This window comes from Neophocaena asiaeorientalis, unplaced genomic scaffold, assembly GCF_003031525.2.
Source record: "Neophocaena asiaeorientalis asiaeorientalis breed wild unplaced genomic scaffold, Neophocaena_asiaeorientalis_V1.1 scaffold849, whole genome shotgun sequence".
NCBI lineage: Eukaryota > Metazoa > Chordata > Mammalia > Artiodactyla > Phocoenidae > Neophocaena > Neophocaena asiaeorientalis.
The window spans coordinates 263,118-280,950 of record NW_020172777.1 but is presented as its reverse complement, the minus strand read 5'-3'; the positions used below and the strand labels follow the sequence as shown (position 1 = coordinate 280,950).

The 17,833-nt window shown below is 37.8% G+C and overlaps 1 protein-coding gene across 3 annotated transcripts in view; it reads left to right on the top strand.

The window, feature by feature from the left end:
• The window catches only part of PHKB (phosphorylase kinase regulatory subunit beta), a 204,219-nt gene that overhangs the window by 108,691 nt on the left and 77,695 nt on the right, over positions 1-17,833 (top strand). For all 3 annotated transcript variants that reach the window (XM_024740959.1, XM_024740957.1, XM_024740958.1), the window contains 2 exons: positions 4,092-4,250; positions 10,577-10,671. In XM_024740959.1, the coding sequence (XP_024596727.1) occupies positions 4,092-4,250; positions 10,577-10,671 (254 nt within the window). The remainder of the gene's footprint in view (positions 1-4,091; positions 4,251-10,576; positions 10,672-17,833) is intronic.

The following is a 17,833-nucleotide window of genomic DNA, read 5'->3' as shown; positions in this document are numbered from 1 at the left end:
CATTTATTGTGCTGTTCATCATTGTTTATTTGCTCTTTAGTTCTTGTAGGTCCTTGTTAAACGTTTCTTGTATTTTCTCCATTCTATTTCCAAGATTTTGGATCATCTTTACTATCATTACTCTGTATTCTTTTTCAGGTAGACTGCCTATTTCCTCTTCATTTCTTTGGTCTGGTGGTTTTTTGCCTTGCTCCTTTATCTGCTGCATATTTCTCTGTCTTCTTATTTTGTTTAACTTACTGTGTTTGGGGTCTGCTTTTTGCAGGCTGCCGGTTTTTAGTTCCCTTTGTTTTTGGTGTCTGCCCCCAGTGGGTAAGGTTGGTTCAGGGGCTTGTGTAGGCTTCCTGGTGAAGGGGACTGGTTCTTGTGTTCTGGTGGGTGGGGCTGGACCTTGTGTTTCTGGTGGGCAGGGCCACATTCGGTGGTGTGTTTTGGGGTGTCTGTGAACTTAGTATGGTTTTAGGCAGCCTCTCTGCTAGTGGGTGGTGTTGTGTTCCTGTCTTGCTAGTTTGGCATGGGGTGTCCAGCACTGGAGCTTGCTGGCTGTTAGTTGAGCTGGGTCTTAGCATTTAAGATGGTGATCTCTGGGAGACCTCTTGCCGATTGATATTACGTGGGGTCAGGCAGTCTCTGGTGGTCCAATGTCCTGAACTCAGTTCTCCCACCTCAGAGCCTCAGGCCTGGCACCAGGCCGGAGCACCAAGATCCTGTCAGCCACACAGCTCAGAAGAAGACGAGAAAAAGGAAAGAAAATTAAAATAAATAAAATTTTTAAAATATTAAAATAAAATATTTTTCAGTAATTAAAAAAAAAAAGGAATAGAGCGACCAAACCAATAAACAAATCCACCCATGATATGAAGCACTAAAAACTATACTGAGGTAAACATAAAAATCATAAACAAGTCAGCTGCAGACAGCAAACCCTAATTGTACAGTTGCTCCCAAAGTGTACCACCTGAATTTTGGGATGATTCGTTATCTATTCAGGTATTGCACAGATGCAGGGTTCATCAAGTTGACTGTGGACATTTAATCCGCTGCTCCTGAAGCTGTAAGGAGAAATTTCCCTTTTACTTCTTTGTTCGCACAGCTCCTGGGGTTCAGCTTTGGTTTTGGTCCCACCTCTGCATGTACGTTGCCTGAGGACATCTTTTCTCTTCCCAGACAGGAGGGGGTTAAAGTAGCAGCTGATTAGGGGGCTCTGGTTCACTTAGGCTGAGGAGAGGGAGGGGTACGTACGGAATGTGGGGTGAGCGTGTGGCGGCAGAGGCCAGCAGGATGTTGCAACAGCCTGGGGTGCGCCATGTGTTCACCTGGGGATGTTGTCCCTGGATCATGGGACCCTGGCAGTGGCAGGCAGCACAGGCTCCTGGTGGGGGGAGGTGTGGATAGTGACCTGTGCTTGCACACAGGCTTCTTGGTGGCTGCAGTAGCAGTGTTAGCTTTTCATGCCCATCTCTGGTGTCTGCGCTGATAGTCATGGCTTGCACCCATCTCTGAAGCTTGTTTAGGTGGTGCTCTGAATTCTCTCTCCTCATGCACCCTTAGGCAGTTCCAGACTTTTTCCCAGACTCCTTCTCGTCTAGCTGTGGTGCACTAGCCCCCTCAGGCTGTGTTCACACAGCCAACCCCAGTCCTTTCTCTGGTATCTGACCTCTGAAGCCAGAGCCTTAGCTCCCAACCCCCACCCTCCCCAGGGGGGTGAGCACACAAGCTTCTCAGGTTGGTTAGTGCTGGTTGGCACCTATCCTCTGTGCAGGAATCTCTCTGCTTTGCCCTCTGCACCCCTGTTGCTGCACTCTTCTCCGTGGCTCTGAAGCTTCCCCACCCCCACCACCTCTGTCTCCACCAGTGAAGGGGCTTCCTAATGCCTGGAAACTTCCTCCTTCACAGCTCCCTCCCTGAGGTGCAGGTTCCATCCCTATTCTTTTGTCTCTGTTTTTTCTTTTTTCTTTTGCCCTACCCAGGTACATGGGGAGTTTCTTGTCTTTGTGGAAGTCTGAGGTCTTCTGCCAGCGTTCAGTAGGTGTTCTATAGGAGTTGTTCCACATGTAGATGTATTTTTGATGTATTTGTGAGGAGGAAGGTGATCTCCATGTCTTAGTCCTGCGCCATCTTGAAGCACCCCCAGGAATGCTTTTTCAAGAAATTCTTTCTACCAGCATTCCCTTAATGTTCCTTTGAAATGTATAAATAATTCCTTTCTAAACAGAACAATTTATATTGAAATGAACGGGGCTGCAAACAAATTAGAATAATCTCTTAATTTGTTACAATAAACTTATTTTTATGAAAGGAGTTCATTAGGCAAGGTGATAGAGAGGGAGATGAATTTTAAGTGTTCATGGCTATAGCTACTACACTGTAGTTTGCCAGGTGGGTGGAGGTTCTTCATCTATTACCTACTGTAATACTCCTTCACTGGATGTAATGTGACAATAATATAAAATGACTAATTTTTATCCATGTCACCAGAAATGTTTTGTTCAGGTGAGTGCTGCCCCCTTCAGAGGGCCACTTAGGGAGGCTCTGCCCTAGCCTAAGGGTACTACCATTGCCAAGAATATTTTGACCTCCTCTTTGGAGATGTTTTCAGGGCTTTTTTCACATTAATCTGAATGTCTGCCATGGTTCTAAAATGTCATCCTTTGAGGATGGGTTTAATATTTTAGAAATGGTCAAAAGGTCCAGACTTATAAATAATATATTGGTTTTAACACCAGCAAGGGCCATAAAGGAACATAACTGAGTTTTTTCATATGACGAGAAAACTAATTCTTGAAAGAATTCCAGAGGAGAAGTTCCAGATATCTTTGGTGTTTGGAAGTATTAGTAAAATAGTAAAATATTCTCATGAGTGAACAGCTTTGACGACCTATTTATCTGAAAGTTAAAAATTATGGTGTGTTAATTAAAAAAAAAAAAAGAGGGTGGTCTTACAGACATGATGCACAAACTGGCAATCACAGCAGTGGGCCCTATTCCTGTCTCACACGAAGTTTATGATATTCTTTAGGGTTTTCCACAGTATCTTAGAGTAAATACTTTATACTGTATGCTCACCCTTTAAAGTCTGTGTAATGTTAAAGTAGCAAAATGTTTATGGATAAACATTGAATTTCAAATAAATGTTAATGTTTAAAACCAGTTTTTTGTCTTTATGCTCCAAATAACCACTTGTCCAATGTGAGAAACAATGTAATGAATGTAGTAATGAATATATTTAAAATCCCTTGAATCACATCTTTTAGTATTCAGTGATAGATCATTGATGCATTGAGGTGGTAGTCTGTGTATCACACTTTAGGCTTCTTTATGTTGAAAGAGTGATATTCACACTATTATCTGTGTATCATAGACCTTTTCACTGGTTTTAGACACAAATATCACTATTTATTGATGCGTGAAGAAAGAAGCAAATTTTAGGGAAATCTGTGAAGTATTATTAGAAAAATTAAGTTCAGTGTGGGATGATATTACAAAAAGTCTTCTGTAGCACTGTATTAGAATGTTGGTTTTTCTCCCTTTACATCATCCACAAAGATTCTAGTCTTAAAATAATTTTTAGTTTCTACCAAGAAATATTTTTAAATGAGTTGGTCACAGGGGGAAGATGGATTTTTTTTTTCTCTTCAGTGATATTGAATAGTAGATAATGGCCTTAATGTTTAAAATGGGGATTTCTTTGCTCTAAGCAATCGCTCAGGGTTATAATTCTTCATTTAAGATTACACAGTATCTCATTTGTAAAGCTTCCACAGACTAATTCTATTAAAAATAGCTTCTTCTATGGCTCTACATATTTGCATACTATATATTTATTGATTCATTTAAAGGTGTTAAATGTTGTTAAAAGAGATTATGTACACATTGTTGGCTAACATATAACATATCCTGTCAAATTAGTTTCAAAGTAAAGAAGCTTTTCCCACATTTTTCACTGGGAATTTCTGAAAAGAGTCAAATTTTCCTATCCTATTGGACAACTTTCTCTCTTTGTGCTTTGTCATCATTGTAGTTTTTGAAGGGAAAATTTGAGGAGGGTACTGATTTGTTATATTTTAAATATTTATTTTTAAACTCCATAGGTTATCCTGTCATACCAAAGTACTACTTTGTGCCAGCTGATTTTGTAGAATATGAAAAAAGAAACCCTGGTAGTCAGAAGCGATTTCCTAGCAACTGTGGCCGTGATGGAAAACTGTTTCTTTGGGGACAAGCCCTTTATGTCATTGCAAAACTCCTGGGTAAGTGAAGAAGATCGGGAACAGTTTTTTTTCTTATTATCAAGTCTTTAGAAATAAGTATGTCTTTGTTGACATTGACATTCTTTTTGGATTTGGGTGGTGTTTCATGCTGTTAAGAGGTCTTGGGGAAGTTTCTTAGCATGGAAAAGTACATTAATATGTCTATTGCACTGAATGATGATGGATGTTTCTGGGAAGAAAGTCAAATAGGTGTGAGTACAACTATGATCATTTTGGGCTGCATTCAGCTTAGTAGATAGGGTGCTAGCAGAAGGCTATGGAAACTTTGAGTCTCTTTTATAAATGGAATACAGTTGTGATTTAGTATAACAATCATGCTTGGTCATACCTGTAGTAAACCACTTGCCAAAAGGAATCAAGTGTCTCAAAGTTTTCTTCTTTCCAGTAAATACATGTTGGCAGTTTACTCAGTGAGGTGGAGGCATAATGGAGCCACTATTCATAATTCTTTGAAGAATTGTTTTTCAGCTTCTCCTAAAACTTCAGCTGAAGTATCTTTGGATACATTGAAATGAAAGTTAATTTAATGCACACAAAAAAGCATTATGCATCTTGCTGTACCATTCCTTGCTAAATTTTTTAATATTATTAGCATTTCCATCAAAAAAGTTATCATAATAGTCAGAATTCTTTTATGACAAACAGATTATGAAACAAGCTGACTGTAAATACTGTACCTGCACTAAAAGAACTGCTTACTGTGTGAAATACTGTTATTGTCTTTGTTGTTCTTAGTATTACTGCATAAAAGCTAAATTTGTTTGTGCTGTAAGAATAATCATCTTTGGTTCCTTTTTACATTCCATTAGGGAAGAATATTTCAAAGTCCAGATTTCCAATTCAAGCTTTACACAAATGATATATATAAGAGCAGACAGAAGCTATTCAAAGAAGAGAAAATTAAGTTAATGCTGTCTTCAGTTTGCTCATTTCCTGACTATATTTTCTGTGTCTCCATATATACTTAATCCTAATTTAAGAACCTGTAGAAAATTTTTTTCTTTAAAGGGACAGCTCTTTGATAAGGATTTGATATTATTTATGCAGGTTTTGCTTTAAGATTTTCCAAAAGAAAAAAATAACATACATAAGGTAGTTTTCTTAGAATCAAGCCAAGTTGGTAAGGTTATCTCTAGTTAGAATTTTATTTCCATCTTATTAGCATGAATACAAAGAAGCCTTGTTGATAATCAGCTAAATAAAACATATTTTGGCAGAGGAGTGGTTAACCTATCTAAGGACAAGAATTTTAACATCAGAATCATAAGTTTCTGTATACTACACTTGGAAACAAATGAGCATGATGAAATTTTTCTGTGAGTCTGAGACTGAAAACTGGTACCTGGGATATGGGATTTGAGATCTAAACCTTCTTCATCCTGCTTTTTGCTGTATATACAGCTTGGGGTTGAATGCAGAATTGACCATATTCTATATAAGCAGATTGAGCTTTAAAAAACAAAGATTGAAAACAATATCAATCAGTAACAAAACATTGGACCTTCCTTACTCCAAAATAAATGTATTGAATGTAGACAAATTTTGAGTGTAGATAGCATTTTCTTATGTTAAGACCAGAGTGAATAGAAATAATCCAGGTCATGCCTTCATCTCTGTTTTATGACCATTTTGAATACGAAAGAGCCTTCAAAGAAACAGTTTCTCCTTTGCCTGCTGCACTTCTAAAAAGGCAGTAGAGGACATGAGTAGGTGTATTGCAGACTACGAAACCACATACTTATCTCCTGCTAGAAAAAGAGATGCTGCATATTAATTAGCACTCTGACCTAGCTGTGTGTCATCTGGTTAACAACTCACTGGTTAAAATGAATAAGGTCTCAGAAGATTGAATCATTTAGTTGCTCTTGACTATTGTATAACTGTCCCCCCTGCCCCAAGCACCATCAAACTTCTATGGATGTTATTAAGATTCCACACACCACCTTTACTAACAAAGTCTTATTTATTCATTAAAGGAGCCTCAGTTGGATATCTGCTTAACAACATTTTGTGGGCAGTTAATTGGAATTACATGAGCATAATAGAACAGTAAATCTTTAAAAATATTCTGTAATATATGGCTTTCACTAATTCAGTCCAGTTTTTAATTGGTGAAATTTAATATTTTGCTCTATGTATGCCTTAGTTAATAATTATACAACAAAACTATGTGACTTTTATGTTAGAGCAAAAAGACTCAATATGCTGTTTCTTTTCCCAAGGCCTGAACTACCCATTATGTTCTTAGAAAATAGTTAATTATTACAGTAATTTTTTGCTTTAGAAACTTTAGACTTTTAGAAAATCAGTGTTTGCTATAAAATAGGTAACTAAATCATAAACAAGGAACTACCACGTGAAAAGGGCTTCCATGCTTATAGTACAACAGCAGTTGAAGACATTGCCTTCATTCTGGTCAGTGCCCCATAAAAAATGCTCCATCTCAGAAATCTCTTTTAGAATTTAGTGTTAGGAAACACTGTCTTCCCTCACTGAACTAGTTTTCTTCCTTGAAACTGCAAATACATTATTTTTATTGCAGAACAACTTTATTGAGGTAAAATTACATACATTTCACCTACTTAAAGTTTACAGTTCAATATATTTTAGCATATTCACAGAGTTGTGCAACTATAACCACAATCAATTTTAGAATATTGTCATCAATCCCCCCCCAAAAAAAGCCCTATACTCTTTAGCAGTCACTCCCCACGTACCCCTAATCACTTCATCCTTCCCCTTAGCGCTAGACAATCATTAATCTACTTTCTATTTCTATAGATTTACCTATTCTGGACATTTTATATACCTCAAATCATATAATGTATGGCCTTTATGACTCACTTAGCCTGTCTTCAAGTTTCATCCATGTATTAGCACTTTGTTCCCTTTTTTTTTTTTTTTTTTTGTCTGCACCGCACAGCATTCGAAGTCTTAGTTCCCCTACCAGGATCGAACATGTGCCCCCTGCAGTGGAAGCGTGGAGTCCTAGCCACTGGGAAGCCGGGGAATTCCTGCACTTCGTCCCTTTTTATGGCAAAATAACATTCCATTGTATGGTTATACCACTTTTGATTTATCCATTCATCAGGTGATGGACACTTGGGTTGTTTCCACTTTTTGGCTATTATGAATAATGCTGCTCTAAACTTTCATGAGCAAGTTATCGTTTGACATGTTTTCATTTCCCTTGGGTATATACCTAGGGGTAGAATTGCTGAGTCATATGGTAACTCTGTGTTTAACATTTGGAGCGCTTCTAGACTATTTTCCAAAGTAGCTGTGCCATTTTACCTTCTAACCAGGAGTGTATGAGGGTTCTAATTTCTCTACATTCTCTCCAACCCTTATTCTTGTCTGTGTTTTGACATTAGCCATCCTAATGGGTATGAGGTGTTATCTCATTGTGGTTTTGATAAGCATTCCTCAAATGACTAATGTTGTTGAGCATCTTTTCATGTGCTTATTGGTATATCTTCTTTGGAGAAATGTCTATTCAGATACTGTGCCCATTTTTTTTTTTTTTTTTTTTTTGCGGTACGCAGGCCTCTCACTGTTGTGGCCTCTCCCGTTGCGGAGCACAGGCTCCAGACGCGCAGGCTCAGCGGCCATGGCTCACGGGCCTAACCGTTCCGTGGCATGTGGGATCTTCCTGGACCAGGGCATGAACCCGTGTCCCCTGTATCGGCAGGCGAACTCTCAACCACTGCGCCACCAGGGAAGCCCTGTGGCCATTTTTAAATTGGGTTATTTGTCATTTTATTGTTAAGTTGCACGAGTTCTTTATATATTCAAGATAGAGGGTCCCCTACAAGATATTTGCAAATATTTTCTCCCATTCTGTGGGCTGTCATTTTGCTTTCTTGATGGTGTCCTTTAAGACACAAAAGCTTATTGCTTTGGCAAAGTCCAATTTATCTCATTTTTTCCTTTGTTACTTATGTTTTGATGTAATTTTGTCTAATACGAAGTCACAAAGATTTACTCTTATATTTTCTTCTAACAGTTTTATATTTTTAACTATTACATTTAACTTTTTAAATCTGTTTTGCATTTATTTTTGTAGGTGGTGTGAAGAAGAGGTCCAGCTTCATTCTTTTGCCTTTGTATATTCACCTATCTCAGTACTTTGTGTGGGGGAAAAAACTATTCTTTTCCCTGTTGAATTGTTTTGGCACCCTTGTCAAAAATCAGTTGACCATAATGTAACAGTTTATTTCTGGACTGATCAGTGGATCAGTCTGTTCCACTGATCTCTGTCTTTATGCCAGCACCACGTTGTCTTAATTACTGTAGCTTCTTCCTTTCAATCTGGATGCCTTTTATTACTTTTTCTCGCCAAATTTCTCTGACTGGAACTTCCAGTACAATGTTGAATAGAAGTGGCAAGAGTAGACATCATTGTCTTGACTCCTGATCTTTGGAGCATAGCATTCCATCATTGAGTGTGACATTAGCCATGGGTTTTTCATAGATGCCCTTTTTCAGGATGAGGAAGTTCCTCATTTATAAATAAATAAATAAATATAATATAAATAAATATAAATAAATAAATATCCCTAATTTGTTGACTGCCTTTTATCATGAAAGGATGCTGAATTTTGTCAAGTGTTTTCTGTGTCTACTGAGCTGGTCACGTAATTTTTATGTCCTTTGTTCAATTGATATGGTGTATTACAGTAACTGATTTGGGGAGGTTAAGCCATTCTTGCATTTGTGGGGTAAGTCCCTTTTGGTCATGGTATGTAATCATTTTTATATGTTACTGGATTTAGTTTGCTAGTATTTTTGTTCAGTAGTTTTGTGTCTATATTTAGAAAAGATTTTGATTTGTGATTTTCTTCCCTTGCGGTGTCTTTGATTTTGGTATTAAGGTAATACTGGACTGTTAGAATGAGTTGAGAAGTGTCCCTCTATTATTTTTTGGAAAATTTTTGTGAAAGATTGGTTTTAATTCTTCTTTAACTGTTTGGTAGAATTCATCAGTGAAGTCCCATGGTCCTGAACATTTTTTGTGTTGAAAGTTTCAGTCATTACTTGTTACACATCTGTTCATATTTTTGTTCCTCTTTGAGTCAGTTTTGGTAATGTATGTATTTCTAGGAATTTTCCCATATCATCTAGGTTATCTAAATTGTTGGCATACGTTTTTTCAGAGTATTCTCTTGTAATCCTTAAGGTTGCTAGTAATGTTCCTAGTTTCATTCCTGATTTAGTAATTTGAGTCTTCTTTCTTTATTTTTTGGTCAGGCTAGCTAAAGGTTTGTCAACTTTTGAGTTTTTCAAGAATCTACTTGGTTTCATTTATATTCTGTATTGTTTTTCTATACTCTATTTCATTAATTTCCACTCTTAATTTCCTTCCTCTTGCTTGCTTTTGATTTAGTTAGCTCTTTTTCATCTGCTTTCTTAATGTGGAATATAGATTATAGACTGGAGAATTTTCTGTTTATTTTTTAATTAATTAATTTATTTATTTATGGCTTTGTTGGGTCTTCGTTGCAGTGTGTGGGCTTCTCATTGCAGTGGCTTCTCTTGTTGCGGAGCGTGGGCTCTAGGCACGCAGGCTTCAGTAGTTATGGCACGTGGGCTCAGTAGTTGTGGTTCCCGGGCTCTAGAGCACAGGCTCAGTAGTTGTGGCGCATGGGCTTAGTTGCTCAGTGTCACATAGGATCTTCCCAGACTGGGGATCGAACCCATGTCCCCTGCATTGGCAGGCAGATTCTTAACCACTGCGCCACCAGGGAAGTTCCAAGAATTTTCTGTTTTAATGTAAGCAATTACAGTTGTCAATTTCCCTCTGAGCATTGCTTTACCTAAATCCCCTAAGTTTTGGTATGTTGTGTCTTCTTTTTCAATCATCTCATCAGAAAGTACATTAGAAAGTATTTTCTAATTTCCCTTTTCATTTCTTTTCTGACCCATTGGTTACTTAGAAGTGTGTTGTTTAATTTTAGTATGTTTGTGAATTTCTAAAACTTCTTCCTGTTAATTGATTTCTATTGTGGTTGAAATCAATTTCAACTGATTCTATTTGAATAGAATTCTATTTGAATTCTATTTCTAAATTCTGGTATTTCATTCTGTTATGGTTGAAGTATATACTTTGTATGATTTAAATCCTTTTAAATTCACTGATGCTTATTTTATGGCCTAGCATATGAAAGGTATTACATGTGCATTGAGAAGGATGTATATTCTGCTCTTGTTGGATGGAGTGTTCTATAAACATCTATTAGGTCCAGTTGGTTTACAGTGTTTTATAGATACATTTTTGATCATGTCATTTCCTTTTTTTTTTTCAGCTGATGAATTAATTAGTCCTAAAGACATTGATCCTGTTCAGCGTTATGTCCCACTACAGAATCAACGTAATGTGAGCATGAGGTTTTCTAATCAGGTAAAGAGATATATAAAGATATTTTATTTCATAACTTAGACTCATCCAGACATTTAACACTTAATTGAAGAAGAAATTTTATTCTGAATGGGTTTTTATTGTTCCTTCTGAGGGCAAAGCTTTTCTGTCTTCTGGTTAGTTAAGATTTACCTGTGGTAAAGGGCTATTTGTTAATGAGGAAGTATGAGTCAGATGTGTCCCACGAGATGTCTCACAGGTAAACATTTTCACCTTCACAGTGGTTGTGTTTAAGGTGTCAAATGTCTTTGAGAAGATGCAGTATATATGGGTGGCATGGGGACAGATGAGATGGCTCTGTTACTGAAGGGAGTGGGGTTCCATGAAAGGCCCTTCACTTGATGTCTATCCAGTGCTATGTCTCTGTGACAGGACTGAGTGACAGACAGAGTTGTTCTTAGTACTTGGTAACATGTCAGGTGAATAAATAATTAAAATTTTTTTTTACATTTAGTACCTATGGATTCAGACTGTGTTGTGTCAACAAAATAAGTGTTTGCAGGATCAGAAGATTGATGTTGACTTGAGCAAACCCTCATGTATTAAATGATACCAGTAATGAGTACTGTTAAAATGAAACTGTAGTGTGAATTGTTGAAATTGCCTGAGGAGACAGGGAATGAACCTGAGTGTGTGCCTGGGATTCCAAGCACACACTTATTAAATTTATTTAATAAGAATAGCATCAGCACTTACAGAAAATATGCTTACGAAATTGAAATACTCCTTTTACTTTAAAAATATATGTATAACACATACACACACACACACACACACATAAATGCTTGTTTTAACGAGAGAAAGGGAGAGCCAACCAGCCTCATTAGTATCATTAGTATTAATAGGTTCTCTCACACTGTTTCTCTGCTTCTTTTGCTGGTCCTCAAACAAAACATCTAGTTACTCTGAGTGGTTCATAGATGAGAAGCTTTTGGGAGAAAGATGCCTATGTTAATATGTGATAAAAATTTTACACTGGCCTATTAGTTCCCATATAAGGCAGGGATTTGGCCTTTATCTTTATTTACCACTCATCTCTGGAATATATTTACCAGTCGGTAAAGTGGAATATATTTAACTTCATGTTACCTAGTGCTGTGACTCTGAGCCATTTTAAGACTAGTGTGTATCACTTACATAGCATGTGTGATGCACTTCTAGGGTGATGAAATCTCAAAGCCTTTTCTTAGAATATAAAGTGACCTATTGGTTGCAGGTTTGAGATGTGGGGGCAGGAACCAGAGAACATCAAAGCACACAGCTAACAAAATCAACCATTTAAACACTTCATGCTTGACCCATATAAGGTGGGCGTGGGTTATATGTAATTTTTGACATACAATATTCTTGCAACTCTTTCTCTCCCACTCAGGAAGGCAGAGTACAAGTGAGTGAGAGTGAATTTTATAGAGAATTTACTCTAGGTATATTTTTTATATTGAAATCATTTTCTAATGTTGCTACTAAATTATGTGATGTACCTCCCAGGTAGAGTCATATCCTATCTAAGAACCTTGCTCTAGGGTCAGGACAGGGGCTTTTCTCCTGCAGCCATGTTGGGATTACATCCATACATTGTATATAGTTTCTGAGAAGGAAATGATAGGAAAGATTGGCAGCAGAAAATTGCTGGGAGGTGTTATCGCCCCACCCTACTGGCAGCTTGGTTGTGGTGGTATATAAAATAGTGAGGTGCCTTTTCCACTTTCTCAACCATTTAAGCAGTAGCCAAGACCTGGCATGCCCGTATCCATTGTTGGGGCTAGATGGCTTGGCTTGGTGAAATACGGAAGTCAGACAGGGCCCTCTGCCTGAAATGCTGGTGTCAGTGCCCTCTCAATCATGATTGACCAGGTCAGATCTTGAAACTAACTGATCTGTGTGGATTGACCCTGTCAAATGTCAGAAAAAGTAAGTAGAATAGTAAAGTTCAGACATTTCCTGGAAACAAGAGAAATCCCTGACTTCGAAGGAAGTTGTATCTGAGGTCCCCAGCACTCACAGGACTCAGAAGCTGTTATACTCAACACTTACAGTTTATTACAAAAAAAGGAGAGAGGATAAAATTAGTGAAGGCACATGGGTCAAGTCCTGAGGAAACCAGGCACAAGCTTCCAAATATTCTCACCCAGTGGAGTCATGTGAGACACAGTTACCCAGGAGTGATGTGTGACTACATATGCAAAGTGCTGCCAGCTAGGGAAGCTTGCTCAGGCTTGAGCATCAAGGGTGTTTATTGGGGGTCAGTTGTGTAAGCATGTAGCACCTGCATGATTGACCGCAGTTATTGAAGCTCTAACCCCCCCAGAGAAAAAGCAGATGTTCACCATAAATCACATTGTTTGCATAAACCATCTAGACAGACCGGAACAGTATGGCCTAGCGCCTCAGGCATGCAAAAACATTCTTATCTGACAGAACATTCCACGAAGCCAGAAAGCCCATCCTGAAAGCATGCCTTTCTTGGGAATTTTCAAGATTTAAACAACCCAGGCCTGCTGGGCCAGCTTATTCCTTCACAGAAGGGTTATGGCAGAAGGAAGTCTTCCAGAATCCAGAGAGCTGTGAGTGTGCCAGAACTGTAGAAAGGTCCACTCCTTCAAGTGTGCATGGGGCTATTGGCACATTGCAAATCCAAAACATTGAGGACTGAATTGGCAGCTGTTGATTTTCTTAACATTACCCTTAGCAAATTTATTTTTGGAAAAGGGAAGTACTTTTGTATCCGGGGTTAAGGCTGAGGTTGGAAAAGGGTATCAGCTGGGATGACCCTCCTCACTACTCTCTCACTAGTCAGGAGTTGCTGTTTTCTCTTGATGTTACTTGGAGAATAAAATTCCCTTTTATAAATAAAGTTTAGAGGAGTAGAAAGAAATGCATTGTTAGCAGTAGCAGATATACTTTATAGTATTGTGAGATTTTGACCAAAAGAAAACAAGAAAACTTTTGCAGACCTCAGAATGTATGTTCCTAGAGACCAGAGACCATGTTTTATTCACTTTTGTAGCTTCAGTATCTGTCATAGTACCATAACACCTGTTATATAGGAGATTCTCAGGGTTTAACTTGAATGTTTGAGTGTGCTTGATGGTATGTGTGGGACGAAGGTATGTCATGGAAAATCGTGGACTTATGCAAATATCCCTAAATCTATTTCTCTAATTCTGACCTCTTTCCTAATATTTAAACTTGAATTTCCAACTACCTGGTGATCGTCTCGCCACAGATCTAGTCTTTAAAACCCAACATTTCTGGATGTATACATAACTCTGTCTCATTGAGTTGTATAGTTTATATATGTACAACTTTTTATATGTAAATTATATCTCAATAACGTGGTTTAAAAATTTTTTTAAATGAAACCCAACATTTCTAATGCCAAATTTATCTTCTCGCTTCAAAGTAGCTCTTTTCTCCATAGTCCCTACCTTGGATAAGGACCATCTTCAATACTCCTTTGGTCTCATGCCAGTAGCTCTTACATTCAGGTGGTTATCATATTGGCTCTGCCTTCAAAGTAGCATCTACATTTGTCTCTTCATATTTATCCCCACTGCCATGTACCACTCAGACTTCATTACTACTCAATGGCATGGTTTTAGTAATCTCTCTCTGTCTTCAGTCTCTCCTCCTGTTTATTCTCTGTGCTTGAGAACACACGATCTTGTAAAGTATGGATTCGTTTATGTTGTTTCCTGAAAACCTTCCATGACACTCTATACTGCCTATAGGGTAGAGTCTAAATTCCATATCCTCATACAGTCACCTCATTTCTGTGTTTTTCACTTATATCTTACAATTTCTCCAAATTTCTCCCAACCATCCCTGTACTATGATCTCAGCCAATTTGCTGATCTAATATCACAACTCACCTTCACCCACTCCCAGGCCTCCACTCTTAGTACAACCTTCATCCTGAAACCCTGGCCTCTTTTTCATATAGGATCCTTTAAAAGCCTATACAGTTCCTCTTCCTTTAACTACATATAAAAGTTACATAGATGCATTTTGTAAAAAGTGAAATAATATAGAGGAGATTACAGTGCAATTACATTGTTACATTTGGTACTATTAACTATGTAATTTCCCCATTTCCAGAAAAGCCTTTCTTTTTTTTTTAAACCAGATCTGTCTTCTAAATTTTTGAATAATGTAAATGTAACCCTTAAAGAAAGTCATGAGGTAAAAGTCAATTGTGCTTTAAAACTCCTTTAAATATTAAAAACAATATTAATATCAAGAAGTAGGAGACAGATCTAATAAATTTTTATAAATCTATGCAGGGATTAAAAAGACTGTGGTAAATTGACATGAAATGGCACAAGAAGTGGATTATAATAAATGCTCAGTAAACATAAAGTAAAGGGTAGCTCACAGAATGGTGGGTTAAGAATAATCATATTGTATAAAATAAGCTATTTATGAGTACATGTTTTATCATACAAAACTGGCTAGTTCTGGGAAAGGGAGGAGGTGATCATAAAGACTGACTTTTTGAACTTTTATTCATATAATATACACTTGTACCTTTTGTGCATGCTGTTGGTTTGTCATATACTGGTTTGCATTACTACTTTTTTAATAGACCATTTAAAATTAATGCAAAATATTCAAATATAAAATGCCAAGCAGTATAGTAAAAAAAAAAAAAAAAAAAGTCTATTGTATTTATCCCAACTTCTACCATTTCATCATTCTTTCCTTTTTGAATGTCCCTGCCTTCTTCTGTTGTCATTTTCTTTCTGTTCGCATAGCTTTCTTTAGACATTATTTATGAGTAGGTCTTCTAGCAACAAATTTCTTAGTTTTCCTTTGTCTAATAATGTCTACTTCCTTTTCATTCCTGAAGGCTACTTTCATTAGATGCAGGATTCCTGATTGACAGTTGTTTTCTTTCAGCACTAAGAATGATTGTGTACTTCTGGCCTCCATAGTTTCAGACAAGAAATCCCTTGCCAATTCAAATTTGTGTTCTTCTACAGGTAATATGCCATTTCTCTTGGCCTAAGTCTCCTTATGCCACTGGGTGGACGGCCAGGAGATAACAAACTCAGCTGATGCAGGTGTATCGGCCCACTTGCTGGTTACCCAGGGGTTGGGTAGTCTTGGCACTGCTGAGAAGCTGCTGCTGTAGGCTGCTCAGAATTCCATGCTGGTGCACTGGTTGTGGAGTGGGGGTTGGGATGGCCCTTGGAGCTTCACTGCTGCTATCCTAGATGAATTGGACTGCCCACTAAAGCCTGATTTGTGGAGCAGGGGTCAAGACAGTTCACTGGGGCTTCTTTGCTGATGCTACAGTCGTGTTGGCCCATCAAGTGCCCTGGTTGTAAAACAGAGGTTGGGTGGGCCCACTAGGGCTTTGAAGGTGCTGCTGAAGGCAGATTGGCCAACTAGTACCTCAAGTAGAGGAACTAGGGTTGGATCTCCCCACTTGGTCGCTGTTGTGGTTCTTGTTTCCCAGTCCTTTGGCCAGAGAGAACAGACTTTTATTGCTTTTGTGTTTATTTTTTTGTCTACGCCTGATGGTTGTTTCAGGCTGCAGGCCTCTACAGTGCTCAGCCCAGTGTGTATGGGATCTTAGGACTCTCACCACATTGCCATTCTTCAAGTCCTGGGGTTGGTTCTTAGCCAGCCTTCTTTCCAGTTCTCAGAGCCCTTGACTCATTATCCACTGAATTATTTCCAGGGTAAATAATTGTATTTAGAGCAGGAGGGAAAACTGAGTCCGGGCTATCCTGTTCTTTTTTGCCCCCTTTTTTTGTTTGTTTGTTTGTTTGTTTGTTTGTTTTTTGAGGTATGCCGGCCTCTCACTGTTGTGGCCTCTTCCGTTTCGGAGCACAGGCTCTGGACATGCAGGCTCAGCGACCATGGCTCACGGGCCCAGCCGCTCCGCGGCATGTGGGATCTTCCCAGACCGGGGCACGAACCCGTGTCCCCTGCATCAGCAGGCGGACTCTCAACCACTGCGCCACCAGGGAAGCCCTCTTGCCCCTTTTTTTAATGGATAATATTTCTTCATAAGTCTTTCTATGAATAAAAATTAAGAGTTAAGATCTCTTCTGTTCCTTGAATAGTCTTTTTTTTCTGTAATTTTTAAAAATAATATTTGCTATAATTTATTGAACATTTATTTTTTAATAAAAGCTTTATTGAAATATAATTTACATCCAGTACAATTCACTAATTTAAAGTGTACAATTCAATGGTTTTTAGTGTATTCATCACAATAAATTTTAGAATATTTTCATGACCCCAGGCACTCTCTACTTTCTTCAACCTATCTCTCTCTCCCTACCCCAGCCCTAGGCAACTACTAACCTACTTTCTGTCTATATGGATTTTCCTATTCTGGGTATATCATATAATGTGTGGTATTTTGTGACTAGATTTTTTCACTCCACATGTTTTCAAAGTTCATCAGTGTTGTAGTGTGTATCAGTATTTCAGTCCTTTTATGGCGAAATAACATTTCATTGTGTGTGTATACCACTTTATTTATCCATCCATCTGGTGATGGACATTTGGGTTGTTTCCACTTTTTGGCTATTGTGTCTAATGCTGCCATGAAGTTTTGTGTACACGTTTTTGTGTGACATGTTTTCATTTTTCTTGGGTATAATGGAATTGCTGAGTCATATGCTAATTTTATGTTTAATATTTTGAAGGACTGCAGGCTGTTTTTCAAAGCGATTGCACCATTTTGCACTCCTACCAGCAATGTATGAGGGTTCCAATTTCTCTACATTCTTGTTATTATCTGTCTTTTTGATTATAGTCTTTTAGTGTATAAGAAGTGATATATCATTGTGGTTTTGACTTGCATTGCCCTAGTTACTCTAGTTACTAAAGTCATTGAGCATCTATTCATGTATTTTTGGGGCATATGTATATGTATCTCTTTGGACAAATGTCTTTTAAGATATTGTGGTCATTTTAAAATTGGGTTCTTTGTCTTTTTTATTATTGTGTTGTAATAGTTCTTTATGTGTTCTACATATGAGTTCCTTCTATTATTTTGAAATATTTCCTCCCATTTGGTGAACTATTATTCCAATTTCTTGATGGTGTCATTTGAAGCACAGACAATTTGCATTTTGATGAAGTCTGATTTATCTTTTTTTTTTTTTTTTTTTTTTTGGTTTTT